This window comes from Dothidotthia symphoricarpi (genome assembly GCF_010015815.1).
Source record: "Dothidotthia symphoricarpi CBS 119687 unplaced genomic scaffold P153scaffold_7, whole genome shotgun sequence".
Lineage (NCBI taxonomy): Eukaryota > Fungi > Ascomycota > Dothideomycetes > Pleosporales > Dothidotthiaceae > Dothidotthia > Dothidotthia symphoricarpi.
In genome coordinates this window covers 501221-517398 of record NW_022985014.1, presented here as the reverse complement: position 1 = coordinate 517398, position 16178 = coordinate 501221, and the positions used below count along the sequence as shown (strand labels likewise).

General features: G+C 51.5%; 3 protein-coding genes across 3 annotated transcripts; 1 reads left to right on the top strand and 2 right to left on the bottom strand.

The window, feature by feature from the left end:
* Positions 1–625: 625 nt before the first annotated feature.
* On the bottom strand, positions 626–7142 carry P153DRAFT_206084 (tRNA-splicing endonuclease-like protein). The gene is made up of 3 exons (XM_033662537.1): positions 6757–7142; positions 2746–6612; positions 626–2694 (listed from the first exon to the last, which is right to left on the bottom strand). Exons 1-3 carry the CDS (start codon positions 6780–6782, stop codon positions 705–707), a joined length of 5883 nt encoding a protein of 1960 aa, XP_033525248.1. The 5' UTR covers positions 6783–7142; the 3' UTR covers positions 626–704.
* A 264-nt stretch (positions 7143–7406) lies between these two features.
* P153DRAFT_312906 (phospholipid-translocating P-type ATPase) lies at positions 7407–12967 on the bottom strand. The gene is made up of 4 exons (XM_033664861.1): positions 12149–12967; positions 9153–12089; positions 8871–9100; positions 7407–8820 (listed from the first exon to the last, which is right to left on the bottom strand). The coding sequence occupies exons 1-4, from the start codon at positions 12584–12586 to the stop codon at positions 7809–7811; spliced, it is 4617 nt and encodes a 1538-aa protein (XP_033525247.1). The 5' UTR covers positions 12587–12967; the 3' UTR covers positions 7407–7808.
* A 790-nt stretch (positions 12968–13757) lies between these two features.
* Positions 13758–16117, top strand: P153DRAFT_384080 (uncharacterized protein; the record flags this gene model as incomplete). The annotated part of the gene is made up of 6 exons (XM_033670304.1): positions 13758–13860; positions 13922–14638; positions 14686–14787; positions 14837–14889; positions 14942–15138; positions 15184–16117. The coding sequence occupies 6 exons, from the start codon at positions 13758–13760 to the stop codon at positions 16115–16117; spliced, it is 2106 nt and encodes a 701-aa protein (XP_033525246.1).
* Positions 16118–16178: the final 61 nt, after the last annotated feature.

Below are 16178 nucleotides of genomic sequence, written 5' to 3'. Positions count from 1 at the left end.
TGCCAAAAGAAACTACATCGGCGAATTTTTTGTGTGTTGATGATGGTGGGGGTTTAATGTCTGAAAATTCAATAATGGGTGTCGGGAGCGATAATGGAAATGGCACGCAAACATGTAGTATCACGTTGGCGGTGACACGAAGAGATGTACGACAAAATGCAGTGTGACTGCCTCTTTGGTTACCGCAAGACAGGAGCTTGGCTAGTAGTATGACACCTGACAAGTTGGCCAAGAAAGGGTATATGAAGGTTACCATATGAACCAGCATTGAACTGAGGGCTAACACGCGTCATAACGCTTGTGTAGTGTTTGGTCAGCGGCGTGGAGCTGACCGGCTTCAACGTGCGGAGTCGCAACAAAAATACAACGACACCTCGAGAAAGGGTCACGATGGAGACTTCTTTAGCTCGCAGTCAATCACAGCGATCAAATCCGCGCCACAAACGCCTCGTCCGCGTCACGGCCAATCCTCCCGCAAATAATCATCATGGCATTCACCATGGCTCCTTTATCAAGGTACCCATTCGGCGCTCACCATCTATCTGAAATACGGAAAATGCCCAATGCAAGATAAGTGTAATCACAGAAACGCCGGGCAAATGCTCAAGCTGTGTCCATCACCTCCTCAAAAACGCCATCAAAATGTTGGCCCGCAAATGGTGAGTTGAGAGCCGCACAAAATCCCCAAAACTCGCTCAGGTCGTTCATCCCGTCCTTGGTTTCTTCTTGATAAACGGATTCGGAGCCTCCCTCGCCCGTCTCCTGATCTTCGGCTTCGTCATCGCCGCCATCACACTGCCTAGACCAGAAGCGTCCGTCGCATCAGCCGGGTCAAGACCAGGCGTTGAGCTCTTGTGCGGGTCGTTAGCAGGGGTGGACCGACCGCTGCCCCCGTTGAGCGTGGTAGACGCCGAATCCGAGTGCACATCGTCCATGTCGACGTCGACGTCTTCCTTTTTCGTGTTTACGACGACATCGCTGCTTTGATCATGGCTATACTTTCGCTTGCCGTGGTGTACCAGTTCCGTCTTGATCTCCTGTTTGATCTCCTGTTTGATGGTCTGCATGATTTCCTGTTTGATCTCCGATCCATTGGACTGCCCGCTCCCTTTTCGACTTGAAGGCTCGCTCTTGATCTCCGGCATTGGGCGGTGAGGCTGCACGTAACCATCTTTCGGAGCTGGGAACTTGCTCGAATGCTGGTTCAGCATCCTCGACAAATCACCGTCAGTGTACCTCTTCCTATCCCTCGCATCGTTGACCAACTTCCTCCAGAACTCTCCTCGGACGAGCGACTGGGAGTTACCCAGCACCCAGAGCGAAGACTTTGCACGCGTGAGACCGACGTTCATACGTCGGATGTCCTGCAGGAAACCGATACCACCAGCCGGCGAAGCACGCACGCAAGAGAAGATGATGACTTCGCTCTCTCGACCTTGGAAAGCGTCGGTGGTGTTGAAGTCGATTTCTTCGACGATAGAGGCGCCGTAAGCGGTGGTGAAGCGTGTTTTGAGCTCGCGGAGCTGGCTCTTGTAGGGTGTGATGATGCCGACTTTCCCCCTGAAGTCGTAGTCGGGATAATCGGTAGTAAGACGCTTGTACAATTGCATCGCAATGTTGATCTCCGCGATATTAATGAGTGAGTGCCCTTTCGGCGCAGCTTGGTGCTGACCCTGAACATCGAAGAATCGATACGGCCCGAGCAACATACTCTGATGCCACGGCCGCTTGCGTAGCCCAGCCATGTCGCCTCCATCCAAAAGCTTGCCATCGTAGAATGTCTGACTGGGGAATAAGCTAATCTCTGGGTGCATACGATACTGTGTATCCAAAAGATGTACGTCGTCGGGATGATTCTTCTGCATGCGAACAAACAAACTCTGCTCGTACTGAAAGCGCGCTGCTTCTTTCGAGAACACCGTGGGAGGTAGTTGTTTCGGATCTCCGACAAGGATACACTTTGCGCACCCGTACTTGAGAGGAATCAGTGCGCTCATCTCAACGCACTGCGCAGCCTCATCAACAATGACCGTCTCGAATTCGATGCTGAGACCCTGGAACATTTCGTGCCCAGATCCACTGAGGGTTGCACAAATGATATGTGCGTCGTTCAAGACTGCTTCTTGTGCGCGCCGGCGGTTCAGATCCGCGTTTCGGCTCGCAAGTCTCTCGTTGTCTTTGGTGTTATCAATCTTCGTTCCGAGAGCCGCCTTCTGCTTTCGCAAAGCATTGATATCGTCCTGGAGCTTAGACGCCTCATCACCCTTGACTTCACCGTTTGAGATTTGGTCGACAGCTTGCCTAAGCTGCTCCGATACCTGCTTGTGATCTTGAAAGAGCTTGCGAGTAGCCTCGGAGTCGTTGTCGTTCGAGTTACTCACGCCGAGCCTTTTGCTAACAAGTTGCTCGAGAGTCAAGTCTTGGACACTCGCCTTGATAGCATCACCGCGACCCAGACGCACAATGTTGACTTTTCGCTCCTCGCCGTTGAGGGTTTTGATGCCATCTTTAAAACGCATGACCAACTCATCGACAGCAGCGTTACTGGGCGCACACACGAGCAGTTTCTTAGCAGTTGTCTCTGAACGCGGCTGGCCTGGAACCACCATCTGTGTGCCACGCGAACGAAAGCTGTCAGAAAGGATTGCTCCAACAATGGCTGTGATTGTTTTCGTCTTTCCGGAACCAGGTGGTCTGTAACACGATCAGTACATGAATCAATGACATCTCCACACATCTACATACCCTTGAATCAACGTAAACGCATCATTGTCAATTGCCGACTTGATAGCTTTAGCCTGTGCCCGATTCACATTGTAAGTTTGAATCAGCGGATCAATCTGATTGTCCTTGTAGGTCAAAAGCGGAGAAGGCTTCGCCCGAATGATCTCATCGCACAAATCATAGTATTGCAAACCCTTCAGCGCACCATACTCACGCTCCAGTGGCGTGATAGACTGCAGCTTGGTGCCGTAGACAGCCTGGTTGAGTGATAGAGCAGACGAAAGGGGGTTTGCGGGTACGACGCGATACGAGACTTCGATGTGCTGTTGTTTCCTCTTTACGCGGAACACTCTAGCAAGGCACGTCGCCTCTTGAGCAGAGGGAGTCTTGCTCTTCGAGAGAAGAATGATATCACCCTCGGAGACCATGACCTCCCGATTCTCGGCGTGTGTCATTGTGCTGCCCACTTCCTGGAACGCATCCACGCTAGCTCGCGATGTGATTCGGACCTCGTATGGTCTGCCTTGATTCTCCTCACGAGCCTTCACGAATCCTTGCCAAGCTTCAAGCGTCAACAAAGGCTCGAAGGTCGATTGATAGTCGTTAGGTGTCCTGAAAGTACCCGGGACCTTGGAATAGATATCTGGTCTCGACTTGGGTGGAAAGTCACCTTCGTGGAAGTAATCCCAACCAAGGATGATCCTATGCAGAGATGACAGGTCAGGCGCGAGACGAGCACGCATGTCTTTGATGGATCGCTGAACTCTCTTCTTCTTGACCGGCATTTGGATCTTGATTTCGTTGACGATGTTCGTTCTCGGTCCAAGGGTTGTTTTCGTCTTCTTGATACCAAAGAGATCTTCATCAATATCTCCATCGTCGTCATCAGACTCATCTGACGAATGCATCAGACCTTCACCCTTCGCGGCCTGGTCTTTGCCTAAGACACCCAGGCCTTCCAAACCAGAGCCTGCTTCGCCAGTCTGCGTGTTGATACCCCTTGCCTTTTGTGCCCGAGCAACGGCGGCAGCCTTCTCTTTCTCGCGTTTGGCCAATTCCTCTTGCCTTCTCTTCCGGAACTCGGACATCTGAGCAGTCTTCTGTTCTTCAGTAGCCTTTTGTTTTGCGGCTTTTGCATCCGATTTCTTCATGGCTTCTCGTTTCTCCTGGAACGCACTCGCACCCGACGTCATGCTAGCTAGTAGTTTGGCCTTGCTATCAGCTGGCGAGGATGCTGTACCGGTAGCCATCCATTTGCTGATCGAAGCCTGTTTTGGCTTGACAGGTTCTTCCTCCTTGACTAGAGAGCGGCCAAGATGCGTTTCGAGAGCTTGTTGTAACTCTGCTTGTTGTGTCGTGCTGAGCTTGGCGCGAACGTCTCCAGAGAGTACCCTCTCCATGTAAGACAGAGTTTCTGGGTCGATCTCAATAGAGACGTTGTGAAGACGGATCAGGAGTTTGCTGATCAAAGTGACGGACTTGCTAGACAAGAACTCGTCACGTAAACGAAGCCATTTTGCCAAACCTTCCATGGCCTCAGCGGGCAGCGCCAGTAACTCTTTTAGAAGTTCAGTTTTGGAACCGCCGTCCTCACTATCTGTCGTAGACCCTTTCAATGCAGTTGCAAAGATACTACATTGGTTGAAAAGCTGATCAGCGAACTGCATAGTATCGCGGCAAAAGTCCATCATCATTCTCTTGTCGTAGAACCCTAGGTTGCTCCACGCTTCTGTAGTTGCAAATATCATTGTAAGTGAATCCCAGAGATACTTCCAGAGATTCATCGTGGCTCCAGTTTCCCCAGAATCGAGATTTCGTGATCGCAGTATACCATCTTGAGAGTTACACATAACATCGATGACGTCTGACCACATTCGTATCATGCTTGGTGCTGGTGCAAATGCCTTTTTTTGCTTAACCTGACGGCTCGAGTCCGATATGCCCTGCAGAACGTTCTTGTAATGGCTCTTCAAAATGTGCTGCAAAGCACCCCGGCGTTCGTCTTCGGAACTGATGACCTTCAAAAGCTCGATAGCGGAGTTTCTCGTGTCTTCTGTGGACGAGAAGAGTAACGAAACGATGGCGCTAGCCGCGGCTGGTTTCTCGAAGAGGGCTTGAAGCTGAGATGGACCAAACTCTGACAGGCGATCAACCACATCTGTGATTGACTGGGACAGCATCTTGAATCTCTCATTAAAGTGCCGTACTGTTGCAGGCACTTTTTCAGTATCCGATTTCATCTGCAACGGCTCAAGTCCAGTCAGGGTTCGTCCAGCAATCAATAAATGCGTAGCAAGCTCCAAGCTTTCCGAGTCCACCGCCTTGAGAATAGTTTTCCAAATCGGACTGGACGGCGGTGTTTCTGTAGGCGATGGCTTCTTCGCTGAGATCATTTGTCTCTCGATGATTAGAGACTGCGCTTCTAACTGAAAAGCACCCTGAATCACGGAAAGAACAAGATACATATCTCCTTGACTCTCTTTGTTGCTGCTGAAACGCTTGAGGCTTTTGACAAGCAATTGAATGTGAGTCGAGAGCATATCAAGCATGCTGTTCACCGTTGGCTGTCCCACAAACTTGTCCATGGTCTTGCCTTCAGCCATTTTCCGGAAAGCATGGTCTAACACTTTCAGACCCTCTCTAAAGCAGAAAGCTCTAGATGCTGGCGAGTAGCGCTCAGACTGGAAGCGACCGAGAAGCGCATTAGCAAAAGGCCGAATTGCAGGACCTAGGTTGGCTGGCTTGATAGAGACGAGGAACGGAGGTATCCAGCTAAATGCTGCATTCAAATTTTCCGTGTCTTGTGCATCGTCCGCTGTTGCCGCGAGGAGTATCTGGTTGAGAACCGGGCTATTGAATATCTGCTCCACGACAGTGACAATTGAGGGCGTAATAGCGTTCATGCCATCCCAAAAGTCCACTGGTGAACGCTCCAGCAGTTGCTTCATAGTCGCGATCAAGTCCATGAAACCTTCCGACTTGAGTGAAAGATGATCTAACATCAGCCTGTAGAATCCACCTTCTAGGCCTCGGATCGACTCCGAGATCAATTCCTGGTCCATTTTGCTAATGATGAGCCGTACTCCGCTCCAATAACAAGAGACAAACGTCAGGTCGAGATTGTTCATCTGGACCTTCATCATGGCGCTGATGAGGTGGTCCCGCACAGCCCATTCAAACTCAGATTTCAACACATTCCGCTTTGATGTGGACCACGACAGAGTTGCCCAATTTTGGCGCGTCTCGTTTCTGCTGAACAAGAAACGGGTCATTGCGGGTAGGAATGTCTGAATCTTGAGGCGCTTCTTCGACTGGACCATAGCGAACGGTGCGTCAAAGTGTCGCTGGAGTAATTCCTCGTTCCGTATTAGAGCGTCGCAGCTCAGGGCCTCAAAGAAAGCATAGGTACATTCGGTCGGTAAAAGCCGTACGGTACGCAGTTTGGGTTCAGCCTCGCTGAGTAGCCTGTTCGACTCGTCCAACCCAGTCTGTATGCGCCCCAGACATTGCTCGTCGACGACACGCAGAAAATCGCCAATGTTGTCCTCGTCGTAGGTGTCGACCAGCCGTGTCCTCCATTCCGCCCTGGATGTGTGGAACACTCTCACACAGACATCGCAACTTTGCATGAGCTGATTGAACCTCTCAACCAGCCATTCCTTATGTGGTGCTGCCTCCTCGCCGTCGAATGCTAATATTTCCATGGCCTTGAGTGCTGTCCATTTTCGTTCCTCGGCTTCTTGTATCAATCGTTTGCGGTCATCGAGTGCGGTGGGGTCGGTCTCGGGTTCTTGACCAGCAACGTCTGCATCGTAATATACGCCCCAGTCCTCGGCACCTAAGCGGGGGCAAAAGAGGTGCTGCTCTTCCGGGAGCGCTCGAAGCTCGCTATAGAAAACAGTTGGGTTAGACATGTCTAAAGCGAAGAGAAGGTTGAGAGGGAAGTGAGAGGAAAGAGCATGTGAGGATGATAAGGTGAATTGGCAGTGGTTGCACCTGCAGTAAGCATAGGTTCAGAGCATAGGTACATACTTTATCTTCTCAAGGATTTCCGCCATGGTACAACACCGCTACTCATGTGCAGCACGCAGCGGTGCAACTCCCCTCTTCTGATCACCGCTACAAGCAAACGGGCATCACCGAGCCCTATCAACGCCCTCAAACAGTACAGAAGGTTTACTGTGCTTCTGTTTTTGAAAGATATACTATCTACACTGCCAAGTGCACTGCGCGCCTTCCTTGGGCCTCTTGTGGTGGGTGAAAGACAGTATCGGTGATCGATGTGCGGTGTATAGCGGTAAGGAAACCCGAGTCTGTGAAGGAGGAGTCGGTGAAGGTGTGTTCGTGTTTAGGCGTGCGGAGAGAAGGGGGTTGTAGAGGAAAGAAAGTAACAGACAGACGTCAGCGCTCTGATCGGTTCGTGGAATGGCAAACGCGACGCGATCCGCTAGTGCTGCGCGTTGCCGGGGTGCCAAGCCTATTACACAATTTATCCTCGAGTCGTGTCGCCCTTTACCTTCATTTGCAAACAGCTCAAATCAAGACAGCCAGAGAGACACTACAGTCGGAGCAACGACACCTCGTTATTAGCTTGACGGCTCTTCTAACGGTCACGCACATTTATAATAGACGCTTACAAGCAGTTCACTTACACAAGTTGCACATCATTGAAATCAAAGTCAACTTGCAATGAAAGCCAGTTACACTCATTAAATATATACACCCATATATCCGATCATCCATACCGCATCAGTCTATAAATGCCAGTGCAATCTCGAAGCTCCGCAAGATAAAACAAACGCACCTGCCTTAGGCAAGCCAATCCATGGACGGCTTTGTAGAAAGAAAAAGGAAAGAAACGCAAAGCAAAATCGACAAATTTGGATCATACAAAACGTCGAGGTTTCCAAAAACGCTGCTTGCTCCTGAAACCCCCCCAGAGGCTAAGATAATAAGAAAAATATAGAGATGCAGTGAGACATCGATACGCAATGCGTAAGAGATGGTTTTATGTACAAGGCCGTGTTGTAATCAGGGGTATACGCAACAACGTTATCCACAGTCGCCCAACTTCACGTGTGATACTACCGCTTCGGACTTCCCGGCGGACTCTTAGGCATAGGCGGAGCGTCCAAGTCCTGCGGTTGCTCCTCTCTTGTGATCGTCGCTCTTCTCAACGCATTCCGTAATTTGCTCATGGGAGTCGCGTTCCCTTGTCCTTGAGGGTTAGGGTGCTGGTAACTGTTCCGACTGTGTGCAGATTCGAGACGCGTCAACATCGCCGCAGAGGTGAAGTCGTTACTCTGCTCGAAGCTAGCACGCACAGGATCCATGGACATACGCGCACGGTCGAAACTTGGTCGCACGCGGTGTTCAGGGCGCTGCGTACTTTCTACGCGTCCTTCTACCGACATGCGTGGTGCAGGTGGTAAGCCTTCCATGGAGCGGCGGAGCGTGAAGTCGGTACTGTTGCTGCCATTCGTGGAGCGTGGGTTGTGTGTCGTCACCACCGAAGGCGGGTAGATAGGGCGAACGTCCTCGTCGGTAGCGTCGGCGTTGGCGGCCTTGTATTTTGTGGCATCAGCTTCTGGCTTGGCAGCCTCCTCTTGTGGAGGAGGAATTGAAGTAGTGCCATCTTTCAAGTAGTCGAATTTTCCTTGCGCGACTTGCTCTCGAATGATGTCCGCGTCGATTGGGAAAAACAGTTTCTGTGCAGATTTGAACATGAAACGGGGAAGCAAACATGCGACAATCGCCAAGAGGACGTATGCCCAGAAGTTCAGATTTCCATACACTTCGCGACCCGCCTTGTAGAATTGCGCACTCCCAGTGAAAGACGTGTAGATTGCGGTCCAGATCCAGATTAGAATTGTGCTGACAGCCACGATTGTAAGCATCAGCCAGTCCCAGCGGTAAGTGTTGAAAAGGACGTAAATGTTAGCGGCGCAGACAGCAGTGGTAGCAGCGTAAACACCCATCCGTCTGTACTCAGCAAGGTCCAATCCATTGGAGCTCGAAAATGTAGCGGGTGCGAATATCTCATATACAAAGAAAAACGCGACTGCGGATTGATAGGCTCCATCGGCCATGTACGCCCTAGGAGAGTAATTAGCAGGCAGTTGTTGACATTCTAGGATATGACATACCAAAACTTCGGCTGTGTCCATTCCTTCCGCTCGATACCGCGTCGGTAGAGTTGAGGAACAGCCAAGGATACCAGGGCATCGACATCTTGATCCAAGACACCCATGACTATCACTGGAAGAGAAGTAAAGGCAAGATTGAAAAGGAGAATGTAAGTATAGTCGAAGATGTAGGCGCTATCGAAATCGGCGTAGATTTGGTACCAGAACAAAGCAAACGTCCAAACGACGTTCTGTGCGTATGTTAGTAGTTTCATTTAGTGAAAGATGCGGGATCGAATTTACCTTGTAGAAGAAATTAGCGATGGTCTCTGCAAGTCGTCGGTATGACCATCGACCGTGAACAAGCAATAGACGAGTGAGGAAGCGGAACTGGCCGATTGCGTAATCGGAGGACATGACTGCCGCCCGACCTTCGACACCAGCTATTCCAACACCAACATGGGCTTCCTGAATCATGGCCACATCGTTGGCACCATCTCCGATAGCAAGTGTCAGGCAATCCAATCCGGTTTTCACCATGTTCACAACTGCTGCCTTTTGACTGGGGCTGACTCGACAGCAAAGAACCGATCGACACTTTCTGCAGAGCAACAAGAACTTCCTCTTGACCGAGTCATCCAAAGCCAGTTTGAGGGTATCTCCATCAATGATAAGGGCATGCGTGGCTGGAGGCGGTTCGTGATCATTTTGAGCGGCGGCCAGTTCTTCTTCAGATCCCTGCAGACCAAATATGGCGAGCTTCTCGTCGAGTTGGGCTCCTACAGATGCGATGTTGTCGTCTGTTACCTTGAGAATGATGAGGTCCATATCGTTGTCGAGGAGATTGCAGGAGAATCCAATGTTGATAGCTGTCTCGACCTTATCACCAGTCAGGACCCACAGCTTGATACCAGCTTGACCAAGAAGAGAAATGGACTCGGGAACGCCGTCTTGTAGTCGATCTTCGATGGCAGTGCCGCCAATAAGCCATAGTTGATTCTCAATACGGTCGGATACCTCTTCTAGCTTCTCTTCACGGCCGGCGACAGCATTTGCAGCTACGTCATAGTCTCGATTCCATTCTGTATACTCTGCTTCGGAAACCTCCTTCTGAGCTATGCAGAGAGTTCGTAGACCTTCTCTCGCGAACATCTCGAGATGCTCGCCAGTAGTCGCACGAAGCTCGCGTTGTTCGTTAGGGATCAATCTGGAATAGATCATGCTATCTGCTCCCTTACAGAACAACATAATTTTTCCGTCCGGCATTCTGATGATGGCGCTCATTCGCTTCCTCGTTGAGTTGAATTCAAGTGTGTTAAGAACTTGATATTTACGCTCAACCCCAAGGACATTAACGATAAGACGATCGTCTTCTCGTCCGACGAATGTGAATCCTACATCGCGTGCAGTGGCCACTAATGCTGCCTCATCTGGTGATTGGGCCTTGAACTCGATCCGTGGCGGGTCACCAGGGGTCTTCTCGGTAACAACAGTATGGCAGAGTGCGAGTGCGATCATGAACTGTTCGTTAGCCAATTTCTGCTCTCGTCCAGACTCTCCAGCGAGATCATCGATGTAATCCGGGGCTACAAAGGTCAGGTCGTCATCCCACAGATAAGGGTTGTCATGTATCTTCCGACTCCCCTCGATCATGCGCACGCGATCCCGCGCGATTTGTTGACGAGCACGAGCCCCTTCGACCTCGACGTTAACACCCTGTCTTCGTTGCATGCCTGCTTGAGCTTCTGTGTACGCCTCTCCGTATGGAACACCATTGATGGTGGCTTTTTTGAACTCCATAACATTCTGCGTCAGTGTACCTGTCTTGTCCGAGAAGATGTATTCGATCTGTCCAACATCATCCGAAATATTCCAGGACTTTGGTGTACATGGATAGTCGAGCTTATCGTAGTACATCTGTGTATCGCTGTAGATGAAATAAGCCTGTAGGGTGCGGATGATTTCCAGTGTGATGTAAAGAGAGATGGGCACCAAATTCTGGAAGAGGATGATGGCGGCCCAGAAAGCGATTATGCCGTCCGTAGCAGGCCTGCCGCCGTAAGACCCATATTCGAAAAGTGCGTGCGAGGTGTCGCTTCTACCCCACGTGGTTCCCAGAACAACGCCTGAAATAAGACACATGACAGCAAGCAGAATGAAATTGTAGATGACGTTCCAGTTCAGTTCCTTGGAAATCCTAGCGCGTTTGCTCGGGGTGATACCAGAGTTGATCATAATTTTGGTGTCCTCGCCAGTAAACACAACGACACCAAGAACCCATTCGGTATTTCGCAGTTGACATCCACGAAGAAGCAAGTTGTTGATCGAAATGGGCTCCGCCATTTCGTACGTCGGTGTCTCTTGACTTTTCGGGTTGTGCTGCTGCCATCGCATGACAGCGCTATATGAGTAGAGATTCGAATGTGGACCCTCGCTTTCGATGACGAATTCGGCTCGTTCGCAGTGTCGGGCGTGTCGCACATCGCGTGTACAGTGCAGAGCGTTGCGAACTTTCAAATTCGTCTCGCCGTCCAGATTCTTGGTCTCGACGTAACAAGCACCATCGTCGGAAGAAGTAGCAATGACAATGACGTCGGCAGGTATCTCCTCGTCGTTGTACAGGCGGACAAAGTCGCCTACTTGTACGCTTTTCCAGGCATCCTTCATGAACCGCGCTTTCTCGGGAGCCGTCTTAAATGGATTGATAACGTTGCCCCAGAATTTCTTCGTCGAAGTCCCCTTGGAATCGGCGCCCCGAACCTTGTCGTTTTCTCCTGGGCCCCCTGTGAGGAGAGGAGAGTGGGTCGGGGATTGACCAGGCAAGGGTGAGGGAACGGGGGTCATCTGAATATCCTCCTGGTGGCCAAAATATGACTCCTGGCGCGAGGCAACGGATGTCCGTCGTGTATCAAATGAGGACCGCGGGCCTTCAATGGACTTGTTACCCTCACCCTTGCCCTTGGAACCCTTTTTCTTTGTTACGCCTTTCATGGCCCTCCAAGTCGTGACGATAGTTCTGGTGGTCGCTTTCTTGAACTTGCGCCACATCGACACAGAATCCTCTGCAGTGTTAACATTGTTGAAGTCGACCAACCTATGGATTGGGGCGTTGTTGAGTTCGATGTCCAGAATTGTCCTGCGCCAGTCCTCAATGGCGTCTTTGACAGCCGTCACGGCGAGAATTACGATGAGAGGTACGGCGTTCAACGCTGGGTTTGAGGCTCCAAAAATCGAGAAAATCTGCGGGTCTGCGAGTCAGCGCTCAATCAGCCGTGGCACACGTGGGTGAGTATACGTACGCCTAGGATAATGATGAACAAGAAGTAAATGTTGGCGACATTGTGGAACTGGAACCACAGGTTCTTGGGTACAAAGCTGATGGGCGTGTACTTTGCTGTTCTTATCTTGTTGCGCGCATATTGGACTGTTGGGGAGCCGTCCTCGTCGCGTTCGGACGGCGGCAGAGGAACGTTGAAGTAGACTCTCCGCCCGCCCTCCTGCTCGTCGCTGCCTGCATCTGAGCCCTCGGATGTCGCGTCCGGTGCTGATCCTCCCTCTTTGCCCAGTGAGTCCCGTTTCTCTCCCCCAGAGCCCATGCGCCGGTGCAGGCGCTCCTTGAGGGAATGGCGCTTGTTTGCGGCTGTCGTGCCAGTCGCCCTGTGTGTCGCCCATCGGATTCGCTTTACGGGCAGCGACTGGATCTTATCGGCCCCTCCGTCGTTGGTGTCTGAGTCCATGTTGGCGCGGCAGGCGAGCTAAGGGCACGTCGAGTGATGAGATCAGGAGCTCGATGCGAGTCCGGCCTCAGCCGGGAGGGCCTCTATGCTACTAGTGAGGCCAATTTGCCTGTGTTTGAGAATGCCGGCGACGCGAGAGATGTTGCTGGTGCTAGGCCGGGCGTAGTGGGGAGTGCGGTCGTGACGGGGGTGAAGCCAGATGGCGCGCGACGGACTCGGGCAGTGAGGCGGATATTATGGAAACGCCGAACAGCGAGATGACGATGCTTGCGGCAACAACAAACACGACCCAAGAAACGGCGCAGCGAGCGATGGCGGCAGTTTGCGCAGCGATGGCTTGGTGTCGGTTGTCTTGTCTCGTCAGCGGTCCATGGGGCGTGGCAATGCAGCAAAGTCACAGTGTCAGAGAGAGAGCGCTCCCTTTTCCCGTCACCGTTGCTTACACACACGACGGAGCAAGGATCACGGGCTAGCCGGAGCTATCACAATTTCGTCCGTCCACGGCTCCATCGCTGACGCGTGGCACTAGGATCTCTCACGACGGTGAGCGTTTAATTATACGAAATAAACGACTGTGCGCCTGCTTCTATCTCTGTCCAGATGGTGCTTCTCAGATTCGACTTCAGCCTCGGAATTGAGGGCATGTGTTTGGTTGCCTCGTCGACGCCAGCGAATGGAACATGACCTCTCACACTTATGCGATACGACCTCCATGCACAGCGTGGTAAGCAGCCTAGAAGCCATAAGCACTTAGGAGCAGGCGTATGGCAGTGACAATTGGCACCCAAATGCTACATAGTATGCATGCACAAACTCAAAAACGAAACATGGCGTTCACCACGACCCCTGCACAGAGGCACCTAGGTTTTGCGTGAGTCGGTCTGTGAGCAAATTCAATGTCACTTGGTGTCGAGCGCTTGCTACTGGACAACAGCACGTCGACAACAGCCAGTTGCCTTCCTCACCCAAATTCATGTCGTCAATATAAGTGCAGCCCACAGACGTCATAAAAATCTAGCGTACCATCGTATGCACTCGTTTTAAACGATGAAAGTCACGTGCCCGCGTGAATACGACGCCTGGACGCCTGGAACAAACGCGCCAAGCATAACACCAAACGCGATTCCCCCGCCATTCTATCATTACCGCGCTGCATACGAGGCCAGAAATTATGAAGCCTCAGAAGAAGAATACGCGGAGCATACGGGATTTCTTTGCTCCCGCGTCACAGGGACTGCAGGGTGGCTCAAGACCTGCCACCCCGCAGCAGAGAGGTAGGGTCGCAATTTGTTGTCAATAGTCTCTGTCACAACTGACGCGCGGAATGAAACGCAGGAGCACATGCATCCCTATCAACAGAGTCGAGTGCTTCCAGTGACCCACAAGGCCAACCTTCTGCTACTACGACCGCTGCCTCTCACCCAACCAGTTCGATTCCGTCAGCCATACCTAGCACTGCGACCCAAGCCACAAGTCCTGAAGCTCAACTTCCAGTTCTGTCACAAACTTCTGCAAACTCCGGCGCCAGCAAACGCGTAGTCTCCAATGGGCAACAAGTGGTGCTGAACTCGGATTCCGATACCGACTCGCTGCCTGATCTTGATTTCGGCGACGTACCCGCTCCCAAATCCAAATCCACAACTCAAACTACGCGATCTAGATTCGCCTTAGACAACAGTGAAGATGTGCTGCGCAAACCACCAAAGAAGCTCACGAGAACCAAGCAACCATTTAGTCTACTTGTAGAAACAGCACGGGAGAACAGAGATCTTGAGCAGGAAATTATAGAGGGCAAAGCTGAGCTGGACAGACTTGTGGAGGTACCTGTGAAATCTGATGTTGCCATCGATGAGCAGGCGCTGGGCCAGGTTGTCTCAGATGATGAAGATTCTGACAAGGCTCACCGACTCTATCTTGCAATGCAAAGAACGAACGCAACGCAAATGGACGCCGCTTTCCACTTTTTCCACGATGCATCAGACTCACACCACCTGCCTCTTTCATTTCCCAGGCAAAGCTTACCAAATCATCGATGGGCTTCAGTATTTGAAGGTGCGGATGTCGTATCGTGTCACCAGGTATGCGCTAACCTGGTACAGATCCGTCTACCAGAGACCAAGCATTCTTGACTGGTTTTGCTCACCAGATATTCCGCATCCGCGAGCTACCGCAAGAGTTGGCCTCTTGGACGATAGATCAAAGTAAACTGCATCGCATTCTTGTATGAAATAGCAGCTGAATTTTGTCTAGTATGTGTTGGTAGAAATGAGTCTCTCGACTACAAATACCTCGAACTTTTAGAGGTGCGTTGCCAATCGCAGCCTGACCGTTCACGTTGCTGATGTTTTATCATAGTTTCATCATCAATACCTGCCAGATCTACTAAACAGAGATAGGCTCGATGACATGTTCAGAACGATCGGCGCGGATGTAAAAAGTCTCAGCTCGAAAGATGGTCTTAAGCTATCGGTTGTGTCTCACACAGCGAGTAAACTTCCCATCCCAGACTCGCTAAGATCGATTGTCCGTTTGCTTGAAAGAGCAGCGCCTTGGTATGCAACCGTCAAATATCCCTCGTTCCATCTAACCACCCACAGGCTCCACACAAAAACGAAATGTCATGCGCTTTACATACTCTCTCACGTGTGCATGGATGACAGCGTCTCAGCGGACGCCGACGTCCTCCAACACGTCCAAGACGCCATAGAAGCAATCATGTGTCAATTCACTGACGAGCGCAAGCTGACCACCGGCGTAGGACGCCCTCCAACACAGGATAAAGAACACTCTCTAATCGCCTCACAGCTCAGCGACCTCGCCCAGAAACTCCTCCCGCGCGTCACCCACCCCATCCTGCAAAGAAACCTAATCCGCGCCTTCCCCGTCAAGTCTCCCCTGACAGCGTACTTCCAGCGCCATCTCGCGCTCTCGTTTCTCCTGTATCCAACCCTAGTCGACGTTCCCCTTGCCGACCCCAAGATCCTCACCCTTATACACACGCACCTGAATACGTCAAAACACTACCAGATCAGAAAAAACACAGACTATGATCTCCTTGCCGCACGCCTCACACTGCTTGACATCGCAATCGGACCTGGCCCGCTATCCGTCCCTTACCAGCCGCTCCTCAGCCCCGCGCCCTCGCAAGCTGGCTCCTCACCAGTCATGGCCCCCTTCCCCGAGTCCGCGCAAGTCAAGCACTTCAACCAGGCCGTCGACAACCTCGCACAGCACGTCAAGATGCTGAGTAACTCTATCATGGAGGCTGGGGCAGCGGTTGATCTCGCGATCTTGGACGCGAAGGACTGTAGTGAGCGGCTTTGTGCGCGTCTTGAACATGCGGTTAGGATCGGCGGGAGGAAGGTTGATAACGTTTTTGGCGGCGACGACGACGAGGGGCAGCTGAAACTTAGCAGGTTCTTTGTTAAGAAGGGTGGGGTTGATGCATCGGCGGTGGGTGGTGGGGTGAAGGGGATTTTCGATGAGGAGGAGGATGGTGGGCTTGAGAAGGTGGGGCTTTTGCCGTCTTGAAGTCGTTGTATTGAGAGACTTGTTGATGTGTTTGGGAGATGTGAATTGCATATATGGGGGT